This window comes from Spermophilus citellus (assembly GCF_964194105.1).
Source record: "Spermophilus citellus genome assembly, chromosome: 2".
In the NCBI taxonomy this organism is placed as follows: Eukaryota; Metazoa; Chordata; class Mammalia; order Rodentia; family Sciuridae; genus Spermophilus; species Spermophilus citellus.
In genome coordinates this window covers 74,410,343-74,433,545 of record NC_138183.1, presented here as the reverse complement: position 1 = coordinate 74,433,545, position 23,203 = coordinate 74,410,343, and the positions used below count along the sequence as shown (strand labels likewise).

General features: G+C 38.7%; 1 protein-coding gene across 1 annotated transcript in view; it reads right to left on the bottom strand.

Moving 5' to 3' along the window:
• Nucleotides 1-23,203, bottom strand: part of GDA (guanine deaminase) — a gene marked incomplete at its 5' end in the record, with an annotated part of 105,919 nt that overhangs the window by 50,600 nt on the left and 32,116 nt on the right. Inside the window, one exon of the mRNA XM_081281696.1 lies at nucleotides 2,910-2,994. Coding sequence (XP_081137822.1) covers nucleotides 2,910-2,994 — 85 coding nt within the window. The remainder of the gene's footprint in view (nucleotides 1-2,909; nucleotides 2,995-23,203) is intronic.

Sequence of the window (23,203 nt, the reverse complement as noted above, 5' to 3'; positions counted from 1 at the left end):
AAGATATGTAGCTTCAAGAAAGATCCTGAGACCACTCCCCATCCAATGATTGGGGGAGATACCAAATTTCAGAGGAATAGAGTCCTTCTTTTAAAAAGTACTCACCCACTGATTCTCTAACACGTTTTAGTTACTGTCCTAGATGCTGAAGACAGCATTAGTGTTAGAGAATGTATGAAACGGATGGAGAGCCCTTTTACCGATGTTTGGTAGTGAAGGGCAGGATGGGGGAAAATGCAGAAACCATGTTCATGAACAGCAGAGATGCAAGAGTGAGGGAATAATTCAAGGCATAACAATCTTCAGAACCAACAGAAGAGCAGGAACTTATTGTATCTAAAGTATGACTTTCACCCAGAAAAGTTACAAGCCTTTTAAGAAAATAGGAAGCCCTGTGAAATGCTCCTTAATACAAAGATTGGCATAGTCAAGGTTGAAGTATGGGCTTTATTACAGATATCGACGTGCCTGTGTGAAATGTGAGAGAGGTGCCTGTGAGATATGAGTCATCAAGCCTGCCCACTCATTTGACAGAACAAAGGAAGCTGGGAATGGCAAGCTTATTTACAGACTTGTAAAAGGGTGGCCCAGCCAGGACTGGAACTCAGTTCTGCACTTATGACATCACTGACAGCTGAATGATAGCACCAAGCCAAGTTACAAGCAAAGCAGAGAGGAGGTTGAAGGCAACAGTAGGAGGGGAAATGGCTGTCCTTCCTCCCTCTGCTCTTCAGCTTTTCTCTTTCTACTTAATTACTACAATAATTCCCTTAAGAAAGCATATCAATTTCACCAAAATAAAAACCATCAGCTTCATATTCCAAACCTATAGTGTTGGCTAAGATATCTTATAACCCAAGGAAAAAGAATAATACACACCCATATGTACACTTATAAGAACATCCCCCATCTTTTATTTATTTACTTTTCTATCTATCTATCTATCTATTTATTTATTATATGGTGCTGAGGATCGAACCCAGTGACCCACATGTGTTAGGCGAGCACTCTATCACTGAGCCACAATCCCAGCCCTCCACCCATCTTTTAACCAAATGGAAAACAATAACAGAAGATCTACAATCAAACCACAGTACTGTAGCTACAGGCCTGCTTTACCCAATTTCTTTGCATACCATTAACACCCTCATTCACTTGCCCTGCCAGGGATGTGGGGATGTAATGCAAGTTTGGAAACTGTGGACTGTCTAAAAGAACAGTTCCATTGTGCAAGAAAACTCAAGGTTACAAGCTATCAAAAAACACCTTGTCTTTATTTTGTAAATGAAATTTTGTAATTTTGTTCATCATGAATTTTCATTTTTTTTAAAAAAAGATTGCATTAAAGTATTATTTATCTTGATTACTAAAGTGTTTGCTCTCCCCATGATCTTTCAATTTTGTGATGAAGGTAAACACTTCACACCCCTCACCCTAATTCCAGCCCTGTGAACTTTCCTATATAGGGTTTATGACCACAGTTTGACCCACTCTTACACAGTGCTGCTTAGGCTTACAATTTCAGTTGTGATTTTCTTTTTATAAAAATCCACATTGTACCAAGATATACCTGTAGATACACTATTAGGACCAAGCTATTAAAAAAGAATACCAGAGACATTATTTTCTATGATATTTTAATGACTTGGAGCAATTCTACCATATGTAACTTGTGTGTATGATAATGAGTTATTTTGCATTTTAAATATAATTTTTCTTCAAATATTTCAGTCTCCCATTGAAATTTAAATTATGTCTTGCCTTACCACTTCTCTGTGTGTAATGCCTATAGGGTCCTCAGAATCTGAATTTTTAATGAATTTAACTCCAAAGCAATCTCATAAAGAGGGACAAAAGCATTTGAAGATCCACAGGTAGGTAGACCCCACCACCCCATCCTCTTGTCTCCCCCACACCTCCACTTTGTCCATTTCCTAGCCTTCCACAAACCCCTGTCACAAAGGCAGACAGCCTTTGTTTCTCAAAATAGATGCTTAAGAAAATCCAGCAAGCAGAAGAATCAGTAAGAGCAGAAGTTGCTGTATTAATGTCCCTGCTTATTCCTCACATACTTTCAGGTTACCAAGAAGTAGAAGGAAAGGGGAGGAGGGAGGAGATGTGAACACAACTGCAAAGGCAACGAAACTGTATGAACAGTCGCCCAGTCTCTGGCCTTGCAACAGAGATGAGCTTAATAGCTGAAATGACAGCTGCAAAGCTGTAGCATGAAGATTCACTCTACTTTCTTCTTGCTACATTAGCCTGAAGTCAATTTCTAAGCGTTGAAAGTATCTTCACAATGAAAGTGCTACCATTCTTATTGACCTTGGAAACACAATTGGTCTGAAACAAGATACAATTTTTGAGCTTAAAATAAGTATTCCCATTTCTATAAAACAAATCAACCAGGCTGTGAAGACAGTGGACCCACCACAGGAAACACAGCTTATACAAATATTAAAAATCACCTAAATTGCAGCTCAAATGCACTTCTGGGCATTGGTCTTCTCTAACCATGCTGTCAGAGTGACTGCATCTCAAACTCTACTCCCCAATAGTTTATCTGTCATTTCCCTCCTTCCCCCATTTACTTCCTTGACAGGAGACCTGACAATCTGCTATTGTCATGCTTAAGTATCTCTTTACATGAGGCTGTAAACCCCCACAGAGACCTGGAAGATAGTGCTACAACAAATATTCCCAGAAGAAATAGATGGAAAATGGCAACTTCTGGTTCTCAAAGTTCCTGGTCCTCCATCTTCCTATTCTCCGTGTAACTCCTCCTTTCCATCTCCCCTATTATATGACTAATTAATTAATTTTAAAAGCCTCTCTCTCAAGGCAGGTTTCCCATCATTTCGGCCTAGTCCATGGCACCCGGTGAAAGGGAGAAGTCGGTGGTGACTCACTGGTGGCTCAGCTCTCTTACTTCACACGGCTTGAAGCACCATTCTTTGGCCAGTTTTTCTTGTTGAGATGCTTCTTCTAAAAACACTATCTTTAAAAGAAAGAAAGAAAAAAGATTACATATTTATAAATCACAGTCATTCGTTGTCATTAAATATATAAATCTTTTTAAAGGAGACCACACTGTCACTGAGTTAATTTTAAGAGGTATTTGATACTGAATTGGACAGAGTTGAGAGGCAAAAAAAGAGAAGGGTTTGTCTTGGGTCAGCTATAGATGGAAACTGTGTGAAATTTCTCCTGTTCTGTCACAATATAAGACATACATGAGATTTCAAAAATTCTAACTTGAAGAAACAGCATATTAAAAATGGCTTATTGGCATGTTTCTTCCCCACTCCTGAAAATGATTAAACAAAACAACTGTTATAGAAAATGTGCCTTATTCCAGATGCGTAAATGACTTTTGTGAAGCTGCAATAGGAAATCCCAGCTCATTGCGCAGAAGTACTGACATTGTGGGGCAGAGTATTAACACTGAATTTAACTGCACAAAATAATTGCCTGACAATTGAATCTTCACTTGACCTATTTTTTTAAAATTATTTTTTGTAGCTGGACACAATAACTTTATTTTATTTATTTATATGTGGTGCTGAGGATCAAACCCAGGGCCTTGAACGTGCGAGGTAAGCACTCTACTGCTGAGCCATAACCCTAGCCCCCGACCTGTGATGATATTTGAATGCAAAACATCTTCTGAAAAGAGTTCTGCTGCATTTTCCTAGTTTCATGTGTGTTCTGCTTTGGATGTGAGATGTTCTCCAAAAGCTCACAGGTGAGACAATGCAAGAGGTTCAGAGGAGAAACGATTGGATTGTGAGAGTCTTCACCCAATCAGTGCATTAATCCCTGATGGGGTTAACTAAGTGGTAACTAGAGGCAGGTGGGGGTGTGGCTGGAGGAAGTGGTTAATTGGGGGGGCGTTGCTAATGGGGTATGTATTTTGTATCTGGAACTGGAGTCTCTCTCTACTTCCTGTTGTGAGCTCCTTCCCTCTGCCACCCTCTCCCGCCACAAGGTTCAACCTCACCTTGAGCCCTGAGGAATGGAGTCGGCCTTCTATGGACTAAGACCTCTAAAACTGTGAGCCCTCAAACTTTTCCTGCTTACAGTTGTTCTGGTCAGATGCTTTAGTCACAACAGTGAAAAAGCAGACTAAAACGACGTGTAAGAAGTAAATAGGAAAGACACGTCTCCTGAGGTAGATAAGAAAGTGAACTCTTCATTTAGACTTGTGAGGTCTGAAGCCCAAGGGCAACAGCCAGGCAACTGTGCATGGATCTTGTACTACTTCTTGATCTGGTTTCCCCATCTGCACACTGGGGATAAAACTAGAATGTACTTCACAGGATTAAGTAGACCATCAGGGCCAGGAGTTAGCATGTACCTGAAACATAAATGATACATTAAATCCATTGTTATTCCTTTTTAAAGTATAATTATTTTCTCCATAAAAATAAATTATAAAGCAAGAAAGGATAAGAACTGAGATTCCTATGCAGAAAAGACTCTGGGTTTTATTGATTTGATTGTTCTTGTTTTTGTTTTTCTGTAGTGCTGGGGATTTAACTTGTGGTTTCAGACATGGTAGGCAAGTGCTCTACCACTGAAGTACATCCCCAGCCACCTCCCATTTTATCTTTAACTGGAATATTGTGAGAAAAAAAATGTTTCATTGAACAGGAAATATTCAGAAAAACTAGTAGATAAAATGTATACAATTAATTAGAAGCAAGTCAATATGTATAAGGAAAGATAATTTGTGGAAATGAAAAGAAACTAAAATATTGACTTCTCACTTTATTGAGATACCCTTTTTAAAAATGAAAATCTGGTCAGAAAAGAAAATGGAACTATAATTCATACAATTATTAAAAATTAATTTGATTTAAAACATATTAGAACATATAGGTATTTAAAAAGGAGAAATCAACAAACATCAAAGCAGATATGTAATTAATCAAAAAAATGACAAAAGCAGAATTTATCAATACATCTCAAAAGTTATTCACTGCAAAATCCATAAATAAATAAATATAGATAAAATTTGTGAGGCACTATATTAAGACATCTGAAAGAATTTGAAATAAATGGTCTTTGAGAAAAACATACATGATCAAAGTTTATTGTGAAGAGAGGAAAACCAAATGAACCAATAACTCCAAAAGAAACTGAGAGTTATTAACCCTTTAGGATTGCACACAGTTCAAAACAATGGTAACTAGTAGAAATATAATGTCTGGTAAACAGATATGCAATGTAAAATTTTCTGCTAAGAAGATGAAGTGTTAAAAAAGCACAGGTGAATTTAATTTCAATACTATTTTATGACAATGTATATAAAAGATTATAATTTCAACAAAAGAAAAATTAGATTAAAAATAAAAATTAATTTTTATTCCCTTTCCTTTAAAATTATTTAATTTTTATTAAATTGTTATTTAATAAATAACTTTATTATTTATCAGAATGTTTCTTTAAAATTAAAGTACATTTCAATCTCTTCCTAAAGTTTTATCCAAAATACTTCTGAATATTTTGATGGCATATAATATACAAACAATAGACTTATATACCCAGGTTGTTCCAAACACAATTTACAAGTTTTTAAAAACTAAAATGAGTATTTGCTTTTAAATGTAAATTTAAATTAATTAAAATTAGATTAAAGATAAAATTTTAAAATTTAGTTCCTAAGTCTCAAGTGTTTAAAATACAGATATGGCTAGAGGCTACTGTATTAGATAATGTAAGTTCAGAGAGTTTCATAGTAAAGGGATGAACTTCTTTACTAGGCAAAGAGCTCCAAAATATGGAGGAAAACAAAAACCTCTCTATTTCTACAAAGCTAAAACAACCCTCCTACCAAAACTTACCAAAGATTACACACATGCATAAACACAGATATGAAAAAACAGAGAAAGACAAGCCAAGATCTTTTGTTATTTAATGATACAGATGCAAAGAAACAGTCCCGATGTCATACTGGCAGTAAAAAGCAAAACTACATTAAAATAATAATTCAGCATGTCTGCAGCTTGTCAGCCTCCATTATTCTGACAAAGTGAGAAACATTTATCAACTTGGGCAAATGGCCAACTCTTCAAAGACTGCTGGAATAAAGCCACCTCTCTCCCTTTCTGTTTTCCTCAGTCAACACCCAAATTGGAATGCACTGGCTCCTCCCATTCACACCAGGGATCTTGATTTGTAGCGTTATCTTCATCTAGCAAAGCTCAGATTTTGCTTAGCAAAATCTCCACTGTGATCTCTTGTTACTGTGTCCTTCCCCTATAAGCAGCAAGCTCTCCTATGTCTTCAATATCAGCTCTGTTCCTCTAAATTAATGAAGGGCACTCCCTCCTGATAATGTGGTTTTTTAAAGGACAGATGCTCATACCTCAGGGTCAAGCAATGAGTTTGGAACTGTCTGTTCCCCAAGGCCATTTCCAAACCATTTCCTCCACCTTAAATCTGAATTCAGAAGACTTTCCCCTTTTTGTTTCAAGGGCATCTTCCTCTCTCTGAGGTCCTCTTTTTCCAGCCTTTCCCTCTTTCTTCAAATTCACTAATGTCTGCCTCCAGCTTCCCCTCCACTACACACCCTCTTCCATTCTTTATGGTTCCAACCTTTCTGACGACCATGGTCACCTGTTTCCATGAGCTCATCTTCAGTAATTTGTTCTGCTTCAGCTTCAGCCACAAAATCCATGACCATCCCTTGGACGTGTTCATGACCTGTAACTGTCCAACTATAAAGTTGCCAGATATTGTAGGTGACCATTTTGCTTTTTCCCCTGTGCCACTTCAACGATTACAACCAATATTTTATCTTAAAGAGTTTTCCCTTTACTTTCTCTTCTACTTTTACCTAGCCCATTAGCCATCTTCTTTCACCATTGTGAAAGAATTGTCCAGGTTAGATCCCACCATTTATTATTTCATATTTCCTTTGTCTTTTAGTGCGAGCACATCTTGGTTGGTAAATTACAACACTGATGAAGCTAAACTTTCCCTTTTTCTAGGCTGTACCTGAGAAGTAAAGCAGTGCTGAGGCCAGGCATAGATGGACTGTCCCTATGTCATGGACTCAAAGTGTTCCCACCAACACCTGTTCCTGGTACACTGTGGTTTTTACTGTCAATCAAACTGACAGGTGACCTAACTGCTTATCAACTGACAAATCATTAAAGGTTTTTTATATATTTATTTTTTAGTTGTAGTTGGACACAATACCTTTATTTTATTTGCTTATTTTTATGTGGTACTGAGGATTGAGCCCAGGGCCTTGCACAGGCTAGGCAAGCCCTCTACTGCTGAGCCACAACCCAGCCCAGATCAGATTTTTTTAGGTGATACATTAATATACAATTTTTATCAAATAATTAGGAAGGAGTTCAAAGAATTCATCAAGTTTTGCTATGATAAAACTTTTAGCATTCCCATCTACTTGATTTATGTAAAAATGTTTCTTAGCATTCATGTCTATAAAACTGGGAAATAAAAAAATAATGCTATCCCTATTTTACTCTACCAAGAAGTAATAGTTATAGGTATATTATCTAGTTAGTAGAAAAAATGGCCTTTTTATTTTACCTGTAACAAATTACCTTTTGAAATTTGTAATATACATTTTTTAATTTCTCTGTTTTCCCAGCAAATTTTAGACATTTAAATTTATGCACACTAATTTTATTTCAATGATTGATCAATAAAAGACTTTCAAGTGTAAAAATATATTACCTTAGCTAAGAACTAGAATACAATTAGTAGTTCAAAAGGAAATATATAAGATTTCAGATCAATAAAAACTGAGCTAGTTCATGATTTTAAAAATATATATAAAGATGGATATCAAATCATTATATATTGATTCTTTCCAAAATATTTTTAGTAATACCATGGCTGAATTTTAACATATGTACGTTTAGAATTTGCTAGAAATTATGGACTTTACATATTTAATAAAAATAATACACATTAACTTTTCAAAGTACAAAAGACTATAAGCTTTTTCAAAATTCCTTTAAGGAGGGCTGGGGATGTGGCTCAAGCGGTAGCGCGCTCGCCTGCCATGCGTGCGGTCCGGGTTCGATCCTCAGCACCACATACCAACAAAGATGTTGTGTCCACCGAGAACTAAAAAATAAATATTAAAAATTCTCTCTCTCTCTCTCTCTCTCTCTCTCTCTCTCTCTCTCTCTCCTCTCTCACTCTCTCTTTAAAAAAAAAAAAAAAAAAAAAAAAAAAAAAAAAAAAATTCCTTTAAGGATCATATAGGTAAAAAGGTATAAAGAATACTTCCTCACTCAACCCATGTTTCAGCTGTCCGTCACAATGCTAACTTTAAATCTACTCTCTCTCCAAATCCCTTATCCCATCTACCTGCAAAGTGCAAGAGTGAAAAATCACAAACAACCTCAGTTAGTCAGTAAGGGATTAGCTGGATACAACTAAGCAGTGCGGTTATTAAAATAAGAGTGAAGGACTAGGGATGTGGCTCAGTTGGAAGAAAGCTTGCCTGCCCTGAGTTTGATTCCACAGCACTGCAGGGAGAAAAGAAAATAATTGTAAAATTATATTTACTGAATGGAAAATTATCGTTGATATAATGTCAAGGCTTTTAAAAAATGCATGTTACTAAATAACATGTATATATGATCACATATTTAAAAATATATTTAGTTGCAGATGGACACAGTATCTTTATTTTATTGATTTTATTCTTATATGGTGCTGATGATCAAACCCAGTGCCTTACACAGGAGATCATATATATATGTTATTTAGTAACATGCAGTTATTTAATAACATACATGTTATTTATTAATGTGCATTTAAAAAAAAGCTTTGACACTATATCAATAATAATTTTTCATTCAGTAAATATAAGTTTCACAGTTATTTTCTTTACCTGTTTTGGTAAGAGTATGGTGTGTGTCTGTGTGTGTGTGTGTGTGTGTGTGTGTGTGTGTGTTAAGGCAGTATGTCTAGCTATTTCAAGTGATTATCTCTTTATAGAAGAAGTTGGGAATGATTCCACTTTTATCTTGCACATCTTCAGATTCAAAATTGTTAGAATAAATGGTTTAGGGGACTAGGAAGATGGCGGCGAAGGGAGTGCATCACCCCCGTGTGCCGCGTCACTGTGCGGGAGAATGATGAGTTAAAACAGCTGAAGGCTGTCTTGTTGGAAATTTCCAGCGAAATTGAGGTGCTCCAGAATCTAGTTGAGGGATTTTCATCGCGAGAGGATCGGCTGCAGGGGCTCGGTCGCGGGTGATTTCTCCGCACAGAGGGTCGCACTGCTTGTTCGGCTGATCGCCAGCTGCGGCGAGCGCTGGGAAGCGGCGAGGTGGCGGCGAGGTGGCGGCGAGGAGGTGCAGCGCTACGGATTCTGGGGGCTCCTGCCAGCGGTGCAATGGCTGTGCTCAGTGCTGAGTTCTGGGTTTGAGACGGAGGAGAGAAGCGGTCCAGTTCAGTTCTCCACACCGGTCGGACCACGGAGGAGGCCAGCGGTCGCCATCTTGGAGAGCTGACGTAATCATCCCTGTTTTCTACTGATCTCAGCTCATTCAGCTACGGAACAGGTGATTTCAGGCTGTTATTTGCCTGCCTCTTGCAGACAGATTGCTCAGGCTCAGGGCTAGAGAACCCGCGGAGACTGCTTCTTGGAGCCTGCTCCTAGAAGAGCGTGCACCGAGCTCGGGGCGGCCGGGTTCTGGCTCCCAGAGCTGCTTTGGCCCAGGGCTGGGGAACCCGCGGAGACTGCTTCTTAGAGCCTGCTCCTAGCAGAGCGTGCACCAAGCTCGGGGCGGCCGGGTTCTGGCTCCCAGAGCTGCTTTGGCCCAGGGCTGGGGAACCCGCGGAGACTGCTTCTTGGAGCCTGCTCCTAGCAGAGCGTGCACCGAGCTCGGAGCGGCCGGGTTCAGGCTCCCGGAGCTGCTTTGGCCCAGGGCTGGGGAACCCACGGAAACTGCTTCGTGGTCCGGGTCCTGCTGGGTGCTGTGGGGGCCAGAGGGGCAGAGTGGAGCTGCCACCTGCGCCTGGAACAGGCAAAGCGACCCGCCGGCGAAGTATCACGTTACCCCAACTGCAGCTGGGGCCGAAGAGAACAGCCGCCCACGCCTGGAACAGGACCAGTGACCCAATGGCGTGGTAGTCAAGTCACCCCATTTGGAGTAGGGGCCGAGCAGAGCCACCGCCCGAGCCTGCAAGGTAGGCAGACCTGCGACCCACCGGCGGGACAGGCCCAGTGGCCTGCCAGTGTGGTGGACACATCAAGCAGATTGGAGTGGGGGCTGAGCGGGGCCGCTGCCTGTGCCCGGAAAAGGTCCAGCGACCCACCGGCGTGGCAGTCAAGTCACCCCATTTGGAGTGGGGGCTGAGCAGAGCCGCCGTCCGAGCTCGCAAGGTAGGCAGACTGGTGGCCCACTGGTGGAATGGGTCTAGCGGCCGGCCGGCGAAGCAGACACGTCACACTGGTTGGAGTGGGGGCGGTGCAGAGCCGCCGCCAGTGTCCAGAAAAGGCCCAGCGACCCGCCGGAGTGGCAGTCAGGTAGCCCCATTTGGAGTGGGAGCCGAGCAGAGCTGCCGCCCGAGCCCGCAAGGTAGGCAGACCTGCGACCCACTGGCAGAATAGGCCCAGAGGCCTGCCAGCGTGGTAGACATGTCACACCAATTGGAGTAGGGGCCGAGAAGAGCCACCGCCCGCATCCGGATCAGGCCCAACGATCCGAAGGGCGTGGTAGTTACATCACCACAATTGGAGTGGGGGCAGAGCAGAGCCGCCACCCACGCCCGCAGGGTGGGCAGACCTGCGACTGACCGGCAGAGCAGGCCTAGCGGCCCGCCAGCGTGGTAGACAGATCACCCCAATTGGAGGAGGAGCACAGCCACTACCCACCCTGCAAGGGAGATTTTTCAACTATACAAGAGCAATATAAATAAATAGGGGGAAAATTTCAAAAACACAACAGTTTTACCAAGCAGAAAGAAACGCGAGCAGTATGAAAAGACAAGGCAAGAAAGGACCACAAGCAATGCAGGTCAACTCAACTCTAGAAGAGGTAATAGCTGCAACAGATGGAATGTCAGATAAAGAATTCAGGATATACATGCTTCAGATGATCTGGAGTCTCAAGGAAGACATGAGACAGCAAAATCAAACAATGAAAGATAACTTTGACAAGGAATTACATAAACAAATCCAAGAAGCAAAGGATCAATCATACGGGGAGATAGAGGTAATAAAAAACAAACAAATAGAAATCCTAGAAATGCAGGAAGCAATAAACCAACTTTAAAACTCAATTGAGAATACTACCAGCAGAGTAGAACACTTAGAAGATAGAACATCAGACAATGAAGACAAAGTATTTCAGCTTGAAAAGAACATAGACAGCTCAGCAAGACTGTTAAGAAACCATGAGCAGAACATCCAAGAAATATGGGATAACAAAAAGAGACCAAACTTAAGAGTCATTGGGATACAGGAAGGCATAGAGATCCAAACCAAAGGAATAAACAATCTATTCAATGAAATAATAAGAGAAAACTTCCCAGACTTGAAGAATGAGACAGAATCCCAAATCCTAGAAGCCTACAGGACACCGAATGTGCAAAATCATAAGAGATCCACACCTAGACACATTATAATGAAGATGCCCAACATACAGAATAAGGACAGAATTTTAAAAGCTACAAGAGAAAGGAAGCAGATTACATTTAGGGGTAAACCAATCAGGATAACAGCTGATCTTTCAACACAGACTCTGAAAGCTAGAAGATCCTGGAATAACATATTTCAAACACTGAAAGAAAATGGGTTCCAACCAAGAATCGTGTATCCAGCGAAATTAAGCTTCAGGATGGAAGATGAAATTAAAACCTTCCATGATAAACAAAAGTTAAAAGAATTTGCAGCTAGAAAACCATCTCTTCAAAAAATCCTTGGCAAAACATTACAGGAAGAGGAAATGGAAAATAACAATGAAAACCAACAGTGGGAGGTAGGACAGTAAAGGGGGGGAAATAATCAAAGAAGAAAACAAATCAGGTTTAGTAACATTAATAAACAAATATGGCTTGAAGAACAAACCATATCTCAATAATAACCCTAAATGTTAATGGCTTAAACTCACCAATTAAGAGACACAGGCTAGTTGAATGGATCACAAAACGAGACCCAACAATATGCTGCCTACAGGAGACGCATTTGATAGGAAAAGATATACATAGACTGAAGGTGAAAGGTTGGGAAAAATCATATCACTCATATGGACTGCAGAAACAAGCAGGAGTATCCATACTCATATCAAATAAAATAGATTTCAAGCCAAAGTTAATCAAAAGGGATAAAGAGGGACACTACATACTGCTCAAGGGAACCATACACCAACAAGACATAACAATCATAAATATATATGCCCCAAACAATGGAGCAGCTATGTTCATCAAGCAAACTCTTCTCAAGTTCAAGAGTCTAATAGACCACCATACAATAATCATGGGAGACTTCAACACACCTCTCTCACCACTGGACAGATCTTCCAAACAAAAGTTGAATAAGGAAACTATAGAACTCAATAACACAATTAACAACCTAGACTTAATTGACATATATAGAATATACCACCCAACATCAAGCAGTTACACTTTTTTCTCAGCAGCACATGGATCCTTCTCAAAAATAGATCATATATTATGTCACAGGGCCTTAGATAATATAAAGGAGTAGAGATAATACCATGCATCTTATCTGATCATAGTGGAATGAAACTGAAAATCAACGATATAAGAAGGAAGGAAAAATCATGCATCACTTGGAGAATGAAAAATAGGTTACTGAATGATCAATGGGTTTTAGAAGACATCAAGGAGGAAATTAAAAAATTCTTAGAATTAAATGAAAACACAGACACAACATATCGGAATCTATGGGACACATTGAAAGCAGTTCTAAGAGGAACATTCATTGCTTGGAGTTCATTCCTTAAAAAAAGAAAAAACCAACAAATAAATGATCTCATACTTCATCTCAAAATCCTAGAAAAAGAAGAGCAAAACAACAGCAAAAAGACGTAGAAGGCAAGAAATAATTAAAATCAGAGCTGAAATTAATGAAATCGAAACAAAAGAAACAATTGAAAAAATTGACAAAACTAAAAGTTGGTTCTTTGAAAAAATAAATAAAATCGACAGACCCTTAGCCATGCTAACAAAGAGAAGAAGAGAGAGAACTCAAATTACGAGCATATGGGATGAAAAAGGCAATATCACAACAGACACTTCAGAAATACAGAAGATAATCAGAAATTATTTTGAATCCTTATACTCCAATAAAATAGAAGATAGTGAAGTCATAGATAAATTTCTTAAGTCATACGATCTGCCCAGATTGAGTCAGGAGGATATAGACAACCTAAACAGACCAATAACAATTGAGGAAATAGAAGAAACCATCAAAAGATTACCATCTAAGAAAAGCCCAGGACCGGATGGGTATACAGCAGAGTTTTACAAAACCTTTAAAGAGGAACTAATACCAATAGTTTTCAAGTTATTTCAGGAAATAGAAAAAGAGGGAGAACTTCCAAATTCATTCTATGAGGCCAACATCACCCTGATGCCTAAACCAGACAAAGATACTTCAAAGAAAGAAAACTACAGACCAATATCTCTAATGAACCTAGATGCAAAAATCCTCAATAAAATTCTGGCGAATCAGATTCAAAAACATATCAAAAAAATTGTACATCATGATCAAGTAGGATTAATCCCTGGGATGCAAGGCTGGTTCAATATACGGAAATCAATAAATGTTATTCACCACATCAATAGACTTAAAAATAAGAACCATATGATCATCTCGATAGATGCAGAAAAAGCATTCGACAAAGTACAGCATCCCTATATGTTCAAAACTCTAGAAAAATTAGGGATCATACCTCAACATTGTAAAAGCAATCTATGCTAAGCCTCAGGCTAGTATCATTCTGAATGGAGAAAAATTGAAGGCATTCCCTCTAAAATCAGGAACAAGACAGGGATGCCCTCTCTCACCACGTCTGTTCAACATAGATCCTCGAAACACTGGCCAGAGCAATTAGACAGACGAAAGAAATTAAAGGCATAAAAATAGGAAAAGAAGAACTTAAATTATCACTATTTGCAGATGACATGATTCTATACCTAGCAGACCCAAAAGGGTCTACAAAGAAACTATTAGAGCTAATAAATGAATTCAGCAAAGTGGCAGGATATAAAATCAACACACATAAATCAAAGGCATTCCTGTATATCAGTGACAAATCCTCTGAAATGGAAATGAGGACAACTACTCCATTCACAATATCCTCAAAAAAAATAAAATACTTGGGAATCAACCTAACAAAAGAGGTGAAAGACTTATACAATGAAAACTACAGAACCCTAAAGAGAGAAGTAGAAGAAGATCTTAGAAGATGGAAAAATATATCCTGTTCATGGATAGGCAGAACTAACATCATCAAAATGGCGATATTACCAAAAGTTCTCTATAAGTTCAATGCAATGCCAATCAAAATCCCAATGGCATTTCTTGTAGAAATAGAGAAAGCAATCATGAAATTCATATGGAAAAATAAAAGACCCAGAATAGCAAAAACAATGCTAAGCAGGAAGTGTGAATCAGGTGGTATAGCGATACCAGACTTCAAACTATACTATAGTAACAAAAACAGCATGGTATTGGTACCAAAACAGGCGGGTGGACCAATGGTACAGAATAGAGGACACAGAAACTAACCCACAAAACTACAACTTTCTTATATTTGATAAAGGGGCTAAAAGCATGCAATGGAAGAAGGATAGCATCTTCAACAAATGGTGCTGGGAAAACTGGAAATCCATATGCAACAAAATGAAACTGAATCCCTTTCTCTCGCCATGCACAAAAGTTAACTCAAAATGGATCAAGGAGCTTGATATCAAACCAGAGACAAGGCATCTGATAGAAGAAAAAGTTGGCTACGACCTACAAATTCCACAATAGGACACCCATAGCACAAGAATTAATATCTAGAATCAACAAATGGGACTTGCTCAAACTAAAAAGTTTTTTCTCGGCAAAAGAAACAGTAAGAGAGGTAAATAGGGAGCCTACATCCTGGGAACAAATCTTTACTCCTCACACTTCAGATAGAGCTCTAATATCCAGAATATACAAAGAACTCAAAAAATTAGACAATAAGATAACAAATAACCCAATCAACAAATGGGCCAAGGACCTGAACAGACACTTCTCAGAGGAGGACATACAATCAATCAATAAGTACATGAAAAAATGCTCACCATCGCTAGCAGTCAGAGAAATGCAAATCAAAACCACCCTAAGATACCATCTCACTCCAGTAAGATTGGCAGCCATTACGAAGTCAAACAACAACAAGTGCTGGCGAGGATGTGGGGAAAAGGGTACACTTGTTCATTGTTGGTGGGACTACAAATTGGTGCAGCCAATTTGGAAAGCAGTATGGAGATTTCTTGGAAAGCTGGGAATGGAACCACCATTTGACCCAGCTATTCCCCTTCTCGGTCTATTCCCTAAAGACCTAATAAGAGCATGCTACAGGGACACTGCTACATCGATATTCATAGCAGCAGAATTCACGATAGCAAGATTGTGGAACCAACCTAGATGCCCTTCAATAGATGAATGGATAAAAAAAATGTGGCATTTATACACAATGGAGTATTACTCTGCATTAAAAAATGACAAAATCATAGAATTTGGAGGGAAATGGATGGCATTAGAGCAGATTATGCTAAGTGAAGCTAGCCAATCCCTAAAAAGCAAATGCCAAATGTCTTCTTTGATATAAGGGGAGTAACTAAGGACAGAGTAGGGACGAAGAGCATGAGAAGAAGATTAACATTAAACAGGGATGAGAGGTGCGAGGGAAAGGGAGAGAGAAGTGTAATTGCATGGAAATGGAAGGTGATCCTCAGGGTTATACAAAATTACATACAAGAGGAAGTGAGGGGTAAGGGAAGAATAATACAAGTGGAAGAAAAGATTTACAGTAGAGGGGGTAGAGAGAGTAGAGGGGAGGGGAGGGGAGGGGAGGGGGGATAGTAGAGGATAGGAAAGGCAGCAGAATACAACAGACACTAGAATGGCAATGTGTAAATCAATGGAAGTGTAAATGATGTGATTCAGCAATCTGTATACGGGGTAAAAATGGGAGTTCATAACCCACTTGAATCAAACTGTGAAATATGATATATCAAGAACTATGTAATGTTTTGAAGGACCAACAATGAAAAAAGAAAAAAAGAATAAATGGTTTATTCTAGCCAAAACAATAAGGCTAATTCCATTTAAAATGTATGTGAAAATGCAAAGTCTAAAATATAGAAATACATAAGTCAAGTCTGCGTGGAACTTATGGGTGGAGAGTTAAGACACATAGGTAGACAATGAATAAGACAGAAGGGGCCAATGGAAGAGTGTACCGGGCCCCTCATGTTCAAATGGAGAGTGGATGTGTTCATTGAAAGTTTCAAAGAAAAGGCAGAACTTGCTCAACCATAGGGAGGAATTGGTACTTGAAAAGTATCCAATGGGGAAAGGGGAGGATGGTAAATCATGGTAGAAACAGAGACACAAGAAAAATGCTACAAGATGTATTATAGACAAGAGTGTACTTTATTAACATTGAAATACTGGGCTGGGAAGAACTTTAATTCACAAATCAAGTACTTAATAGATTTTTTTTCTTTTTCATGTTTCATTAAATACTTCCAGAATATCCCTTGTGTGAGTAGCATTATTTCAGGAACTTGGAAAAATAAATGAAAAGATAAATAGATACATTGAAGATAGCAATGAGTGCTGTGATTAAAAATAAAGGAGGTAAATGCACGAACTATAAGAGGACGGTAAAGTCTCTCTGACAGATGATGTTTGAACACAGATTTGCATGAAAGATTTGGCTATTGATACGGTTTAGATAAGAGGTGTCACCTAAAAGCTCATGTGTGAGACAATGCAAGAAAGTTTAGAGGTGAAATGATTGGGTCATGAGAGCCTTAACCTAATCAGTGTGTTAACTGGGGGGTAACTGTGGGCAGGTAGGGTGTGGCTGGAAGAGGTGGGTCAGTGGGGTATACCTTTGGGGTATACATTTTGTCCTTGTTGAGCACAGCTCTCTGTTTCCTGGAGCCATGTCCCCGGCTGCTTGCCTCCACCACACACTTCTGCCATGATGTTCTGCCTCATCTTGAGCCCTGAGAAATGGAGCTGGCTGTCTGTGGACTGAGACCTCTGAAACTGTGGGCCCCCAGATAAACTTTTTGTACTCCAATTGTTCTTGTCAGTTTGTTGTTATTGTTGTTGTTGGTGGTGGTGGTGGTGGTGGTGGGTTTTTTGTTGTTGTTGTTGCTGTTGTTTTGTCACATCAGTGAAAACTCTGACTAAAACAGCTTTGTATCATGGAAGGAACATTCCAGGCAGAGGACACAGCTAGTGCAATGCCCCAAGAGCAGGGGCTGCCTAGCATGTTTTGAAACCCTAGAGATACCAGTGGAGATTCAATACGAGGACCAGAAAAGAGAGAGATAGGAAATGGAATCAAGGAGATAGCTGGGAGTTATAGGTTATGGTTCTGCTTTCTTTTTAGGAATTCTCAAAAAGTATTTTAGAAAACGAGTGTATCAAAATTACAAAATATGATTGATGCTTTCTTCATGGGGTAATGGCTTTTTCATCCCAAGATTGACTGGGTTCACGTGGGCCATTAACTCATTTATTCACCACTGGTCATGTGCCTGGCATGGCCCATGGGCCTTTCCTTTCACAGGCCATAGGCTTAGTCTAGGTGGGCTGTCAATTTTCAGAAAATCATAAATTCACAGATGGTTCCAGCTGGCAGGGACCTTCTCATCTGAACCCCTTATTTTCCAGATGAGGAAATTGAGTCCCTTCTGTTAAGTAAACAACTCCAATTGCTTTCTTATTTGAAACTAGGACTTTTAGCATGAGCAATAACGAGAATGTCAAGAATACTAAAGCCAAAGCAGATGAGTAATGACTGTCAGCTAATGAAACAAATCTCTGCAAGAGAGAGGCTTCAAACACCAGATGGCAAATTTGGGCAAGAGACTTGTTACCATGGAACAGAGTAAACTGCATTGTGAAATTGCTCAGCCATCCAGCAATACAAGGAAACATGTATCTCTACCCATCACACAAAAACTACTCTGAGCTGCTGTGATAAGAAATAAAATCTGATAAAAACATGAGATTTTGAAATTTTCAGAAGCTCTTGAACAGAGATGAAGATGGGTGTGCCTGCACTCCAACATAATTTTATTTATTGAAACCAAAATTTATTTTATATAATTTTCACTTGATACAAAATATTATCCTTAGGCTGGGGATGTGACTCTGTGGTGGAGCACTTGCTGAGCATGCACAAACACCTGGCTTCAATTGCCACCACCACAATGAAATAAAACTATTTTTCTTTTTTTTTTTTTTACTTTTCCCCCAACCATTTAAAAACTATAATTAGTTCATGGACCATATAAAATCAGGAGTAAGCCAGATTTGACCTGTGGGCCATAGTTCCTGACTTTTGATGCAGACCACTAGCCAGCTATATGTAAATCAAAATTATATAACTGAAAAACCATCCCAGTGACTTACAGCAGCATGTATTGGAAGTTTTGTCTATATTTATGATATTCAATTGGTAATAACTTTAAACAATTTTTCCTTTAACTTTAGGGCCTGATCAAATGCCCTTAGGGAATAAAAATTGTGGTTGTTTACAAAGCCAATTTTGCTATAGAAACATTTATTGATAGATTAAAAAGTCACTTTAGGAAGCAACCAAGATGTCCTTCTTATTTATCCTTAGGTGGATAAATAAACTATAATATAACACTAATACATGGAAGAAATGAAAAATGAGCATTTGGCAACTATCATCATAATACGTGATTCATGCAGATATCGTCAATAAATGTTAAAACTAGTAGGTGAATTTGTTTTTGAGAAATAGCACATCTGTGTAATTTTCACAGTATCTTCCCACAAAATTTATTTTATAATGACAATAACTACAGTGGAGAAACATGTCAAACACCACCTTAACCAAGTGACCAAAGTTAATGTCACCAACAATGGGAGAGATCAACATCATGTGGCCCCTGGTGTGATGCCCTGAGAACACAGTGTCACTTCTGTGATATTCCTGCCCAAAATGCATAACCTCCGTACAATGAAGAAATAGAAGATGAACCCAAATGGAGGGTCATTTTAAAAACAGAGCAAAACTGTTCTGTATTCTTGAAAATTAAGCAGCACATGAAAGACAAAGAAAGATTGAGGACCTGTTCTGGGTAGAGAGCAATTCAAAAACTATGACAAGTAAATGTGACTTGTGGTTCTGAAGCGGATTCTGAACCAGAAGGAGGGAAAAGTCCTCAAGGGCATAAATGGACCAAGGGACAAAGTCTGAAAGGGGTTATGGATTATGTGGTAGAATTCTGTTAATTTCCTGATCTAGAACATTATATGTGCTTGTGTGAGACAGTGCCCTTAATTTTTAGGAGATACAACTGAAGTCTATAACTCACTCTCAGTCCAGAAAAATATAATTGTGTGTGTTTACATAGATATAGACCAAGTGGGGAAGAATAATGAAACAAATTTTATAAAATGTTAGCTCTAGGGAATCTGGGTTGAGGATATACAAGAGGCTATTTGTTGTTGTTTTACTATTGTAAAATTTTTATTATTTTTCATTGTATTGCAACAATTTAAACAAAAATTTTAGGGCTGGGGATGCAGCTCAGTAGAGCACTTGCCTAGCATGCTCAGGATCCTGGGTTCAGTCCTCGGTACCTCAATAAATAAATAAACAATACAAATTTTAGCTGCAAAACCAAAAAGTATATTACTTAGAAATAAATATATAAAGAAAAGCAAGAGCATGTAAACACAACATTTAGAATAATGGTGGGAAGGGAAGGAAATTGGATAGGGCGCTCACACAGGGAGCTTCAGAGATAACATGGTTCCTCGTATTGCTTGTCATTATACTTTACACAGATATGGGGACTGTTCTTTCCCCTTGTTCTATGAGTTAAATAAAAAGAAGAATCGCCTCTAATAAATAAATAAAATTGTACCAAAATCCCAATCAAAATAATGAACGAAAGCAAATTCTTAACTCACAATAAATGTTCTTTTTAAAAAACCAAAATTTGTATCATATGAAATGCATGCCTCAGTCATCTATGGAACATCCACCCAAATGACCAAGAAGAAAAGCCACAGGAGCTGTGGAGGCAAAGAGGACACAGAATGACAGATTAACATCTATAGCATCCCAGCACCAGTGATCTAAAATTAAGTCATAATTTGTCCCTTGGCTTTGTGAGTAGTTTATAAGAAGCTTAACGACCCTGAAATGTGCAAATCATTTTAAGATACAAATTGTTACTCACTAATTTTTGTTTCCTAGATTCAGAATCCCTTGATGCCTTAACTGACTTACAGAAGAAGGAAACTGCTCAGATGGGTATAAAATGAGCACCAAGCCCTGAGTAAAATCCACCACAAATCTCAGACCCAGAGTTAAATGACACATTTGAATCCTGAAACCATTAAACAAGTGAATAATTTCAGCAGGTACTTCACAAAAGATGTCTTCAGAGATTCAATTCAGCAAGTGGACAGCTGAGATTTAGGAAAAGCACTCATTCTTGTCTCTTGAAAACTAAGTTAATGTCAACTAACTGCAGTTCATCTCAACAGACTGCATCAGAAACGATGATACTAAAAGGAAAATTCAGTCAAACAAGAAAAAGTGGATTCCTTGCGCAAGCCTATTCCTTTGGTCATAAAAATGTGATAAAACATGAAATTTGCCTTAAAGGCCTACGATAGTTTGAATTTGAATGTTGAAGTCCTTATGCTCAGTAATTCAGAATGGGACCTTGTTTAAATGTAATATCTTTACAGAGGTAATCAAGTAAAAAATGAGGTCACTAGCATGGGCCCCAGTCCAGTATGATGGATGTCCTTTTGGACATAGAGACATACACAGAAGGAAGATGATGTGCAGAGACATAGGAGAGAACCATCTGCAAGTGAGGAGAGGGGCCTGGAACAGATCCTTCCCTTAGGGTGGGTCCTCAGAAACAGCCAACCCTGCTGACACCTTGATCCCAGAGCACCAGGCCCAAACTGTGAAACAATAAATTTCTGTTGTTTGAGCCACCCAGTTTATGGTATCGTGTTTCATTAGTCCCAGCAAACAAAGACCCTATAGGAAGGGAGGTTAAAAGATTGGTCTATTCTAATAAATCAGAAAAAGAAAAATACTGTAAGAAACCCCCTTTTTCTTGCCTAGAGGCACCCCTGAGATAGCCTGGGGAGATGAAAACACACTGGGTTTACTGAATAATCAAGATTCTGCTCTTTGCTAGCTCTGTATTCAAAGGCAAATCCTATGACCTCTCTGATTTATTATTTCTTGAAAAATCTAGTAATAACATCTGCCATATCTCTTTTGACTATAGACATAATAACTTAAAAATGAAATATATCAAAGGCTCCATGGACTGTAAAAGTTCTCTGTAAACATAAGGTATATTATGAGTCGTGTTAATTTTTGATAAGGTTAGAAGAGGGGGATTTTAGGACACCACTATGACACAGCCTTGATTTCAGAAAGACATTTGATGACACCAAACAACTCTGCAGGACAAGCTCTGCCGAGGCAGAATGAATGAATGAGATCAGCATTGAAGAAATGCAACTCTGGCTATATATTCTTACTCAGAGGGTTGAAGAATTGGGTGAGGGAAGGATGGCTGGAGAGTTCCTGGAGAGTTAGACACATGTCAGTGAGCTCTGCCCAGCCATGTTCTTGTTAATGGCTTAGATGTGACAAGGATAAGAATTTGGAAAGGAGAGTTTGTTCCCTAAATAGCACAATCCAGTTTTCTTTCTGGTGTTCTTTGTTGTTTTGTTTTATTGTTTTGTGTTAGAGAGGACTGGACCCAGGGGCATGTTACCACTGAGCTACATTCCCAACCCTATATATTCTGAGACAGGTTTCAGTAAGTTGCCCAGGCTGGTCTGGAACTTATGATGCTCCTGCCTAAGTAACTGGGATAACAGGCAGGCACCACAACACCCAGACTTTTATATAGATATTAAAAGATAACCACAAGCTAAATCTAACATGATGAAGTTTAAAAGAAATGTCAAAATAAATCTACATTTACATTTTATAAAATTGAAATGCACAAGGCAAAGATGTATGAGACTTGATAAGAGCAAGGATCATGAGCTTAAAGTAAGCAGTGTGAAAAAGTTGTCCATCAAGGTGGGTTCCAAATAATGTTAAATTTGTAGTAATGCAGAACCTTGTTTTGTTTGGTTCTGATAAATTTCTGGTACTGTGGCTCATTTAGATAACACCAGTCCTGCAACAACATGGTTCAAGTGTCAGTTACTATAACATCTAAATGTGAGTAAGTACAGGAAGCACAAACTTGGCTTCCAGCTCTACGGTCCACAAATTACTGTATCCATAACATATGTGCATCATAGTCAATGACGAATCACATGCTGTCTTCCAAAGTCTATGGTGACTGGTCACTGTGCATCTGCTATTCAGTTCACACACAGACATCAAAGCCTGTATTTATGTTGCTTCCTTGTCTCCAGCAATAAACACATGTGGTATTTGACAAAAATGGATAATTGAGAAATGGAATTAGTCAACAAAGATAAAAGTGCACAAAGAAATGAAAAGTGATGAACTAGAAAGTAAAATTGGAATCCAACATAAACAGAGCTATAGAAGAAATATCTAAGAAGAGCTCAAATTATCTCTATTTGCTGACAACATGATCCTATATTTAGAAGACCTAAAAACTCCACCAGAAGATTTCTAGAACTCATCAATGAATTCAGCAAAGTATCCAGATACAGGTTCAACACTTATAAATCAATCGTGTTCCTGTACTCCAGTAATGAATCTGCTGAAAAACAAAAAAACTAGAAACATGTTCACAATAACAATAACAGAAAGATCATTCACAATAACTTAAAAAAAAAGATAATTGGGAATCAATCTAACAAAAAAGGTGAAGGACCTCTACAATGAAAACCATAGAATACTAAAAAAAGAAATTGAAGAAGACCTTAGAAGATGACTAGACCTCT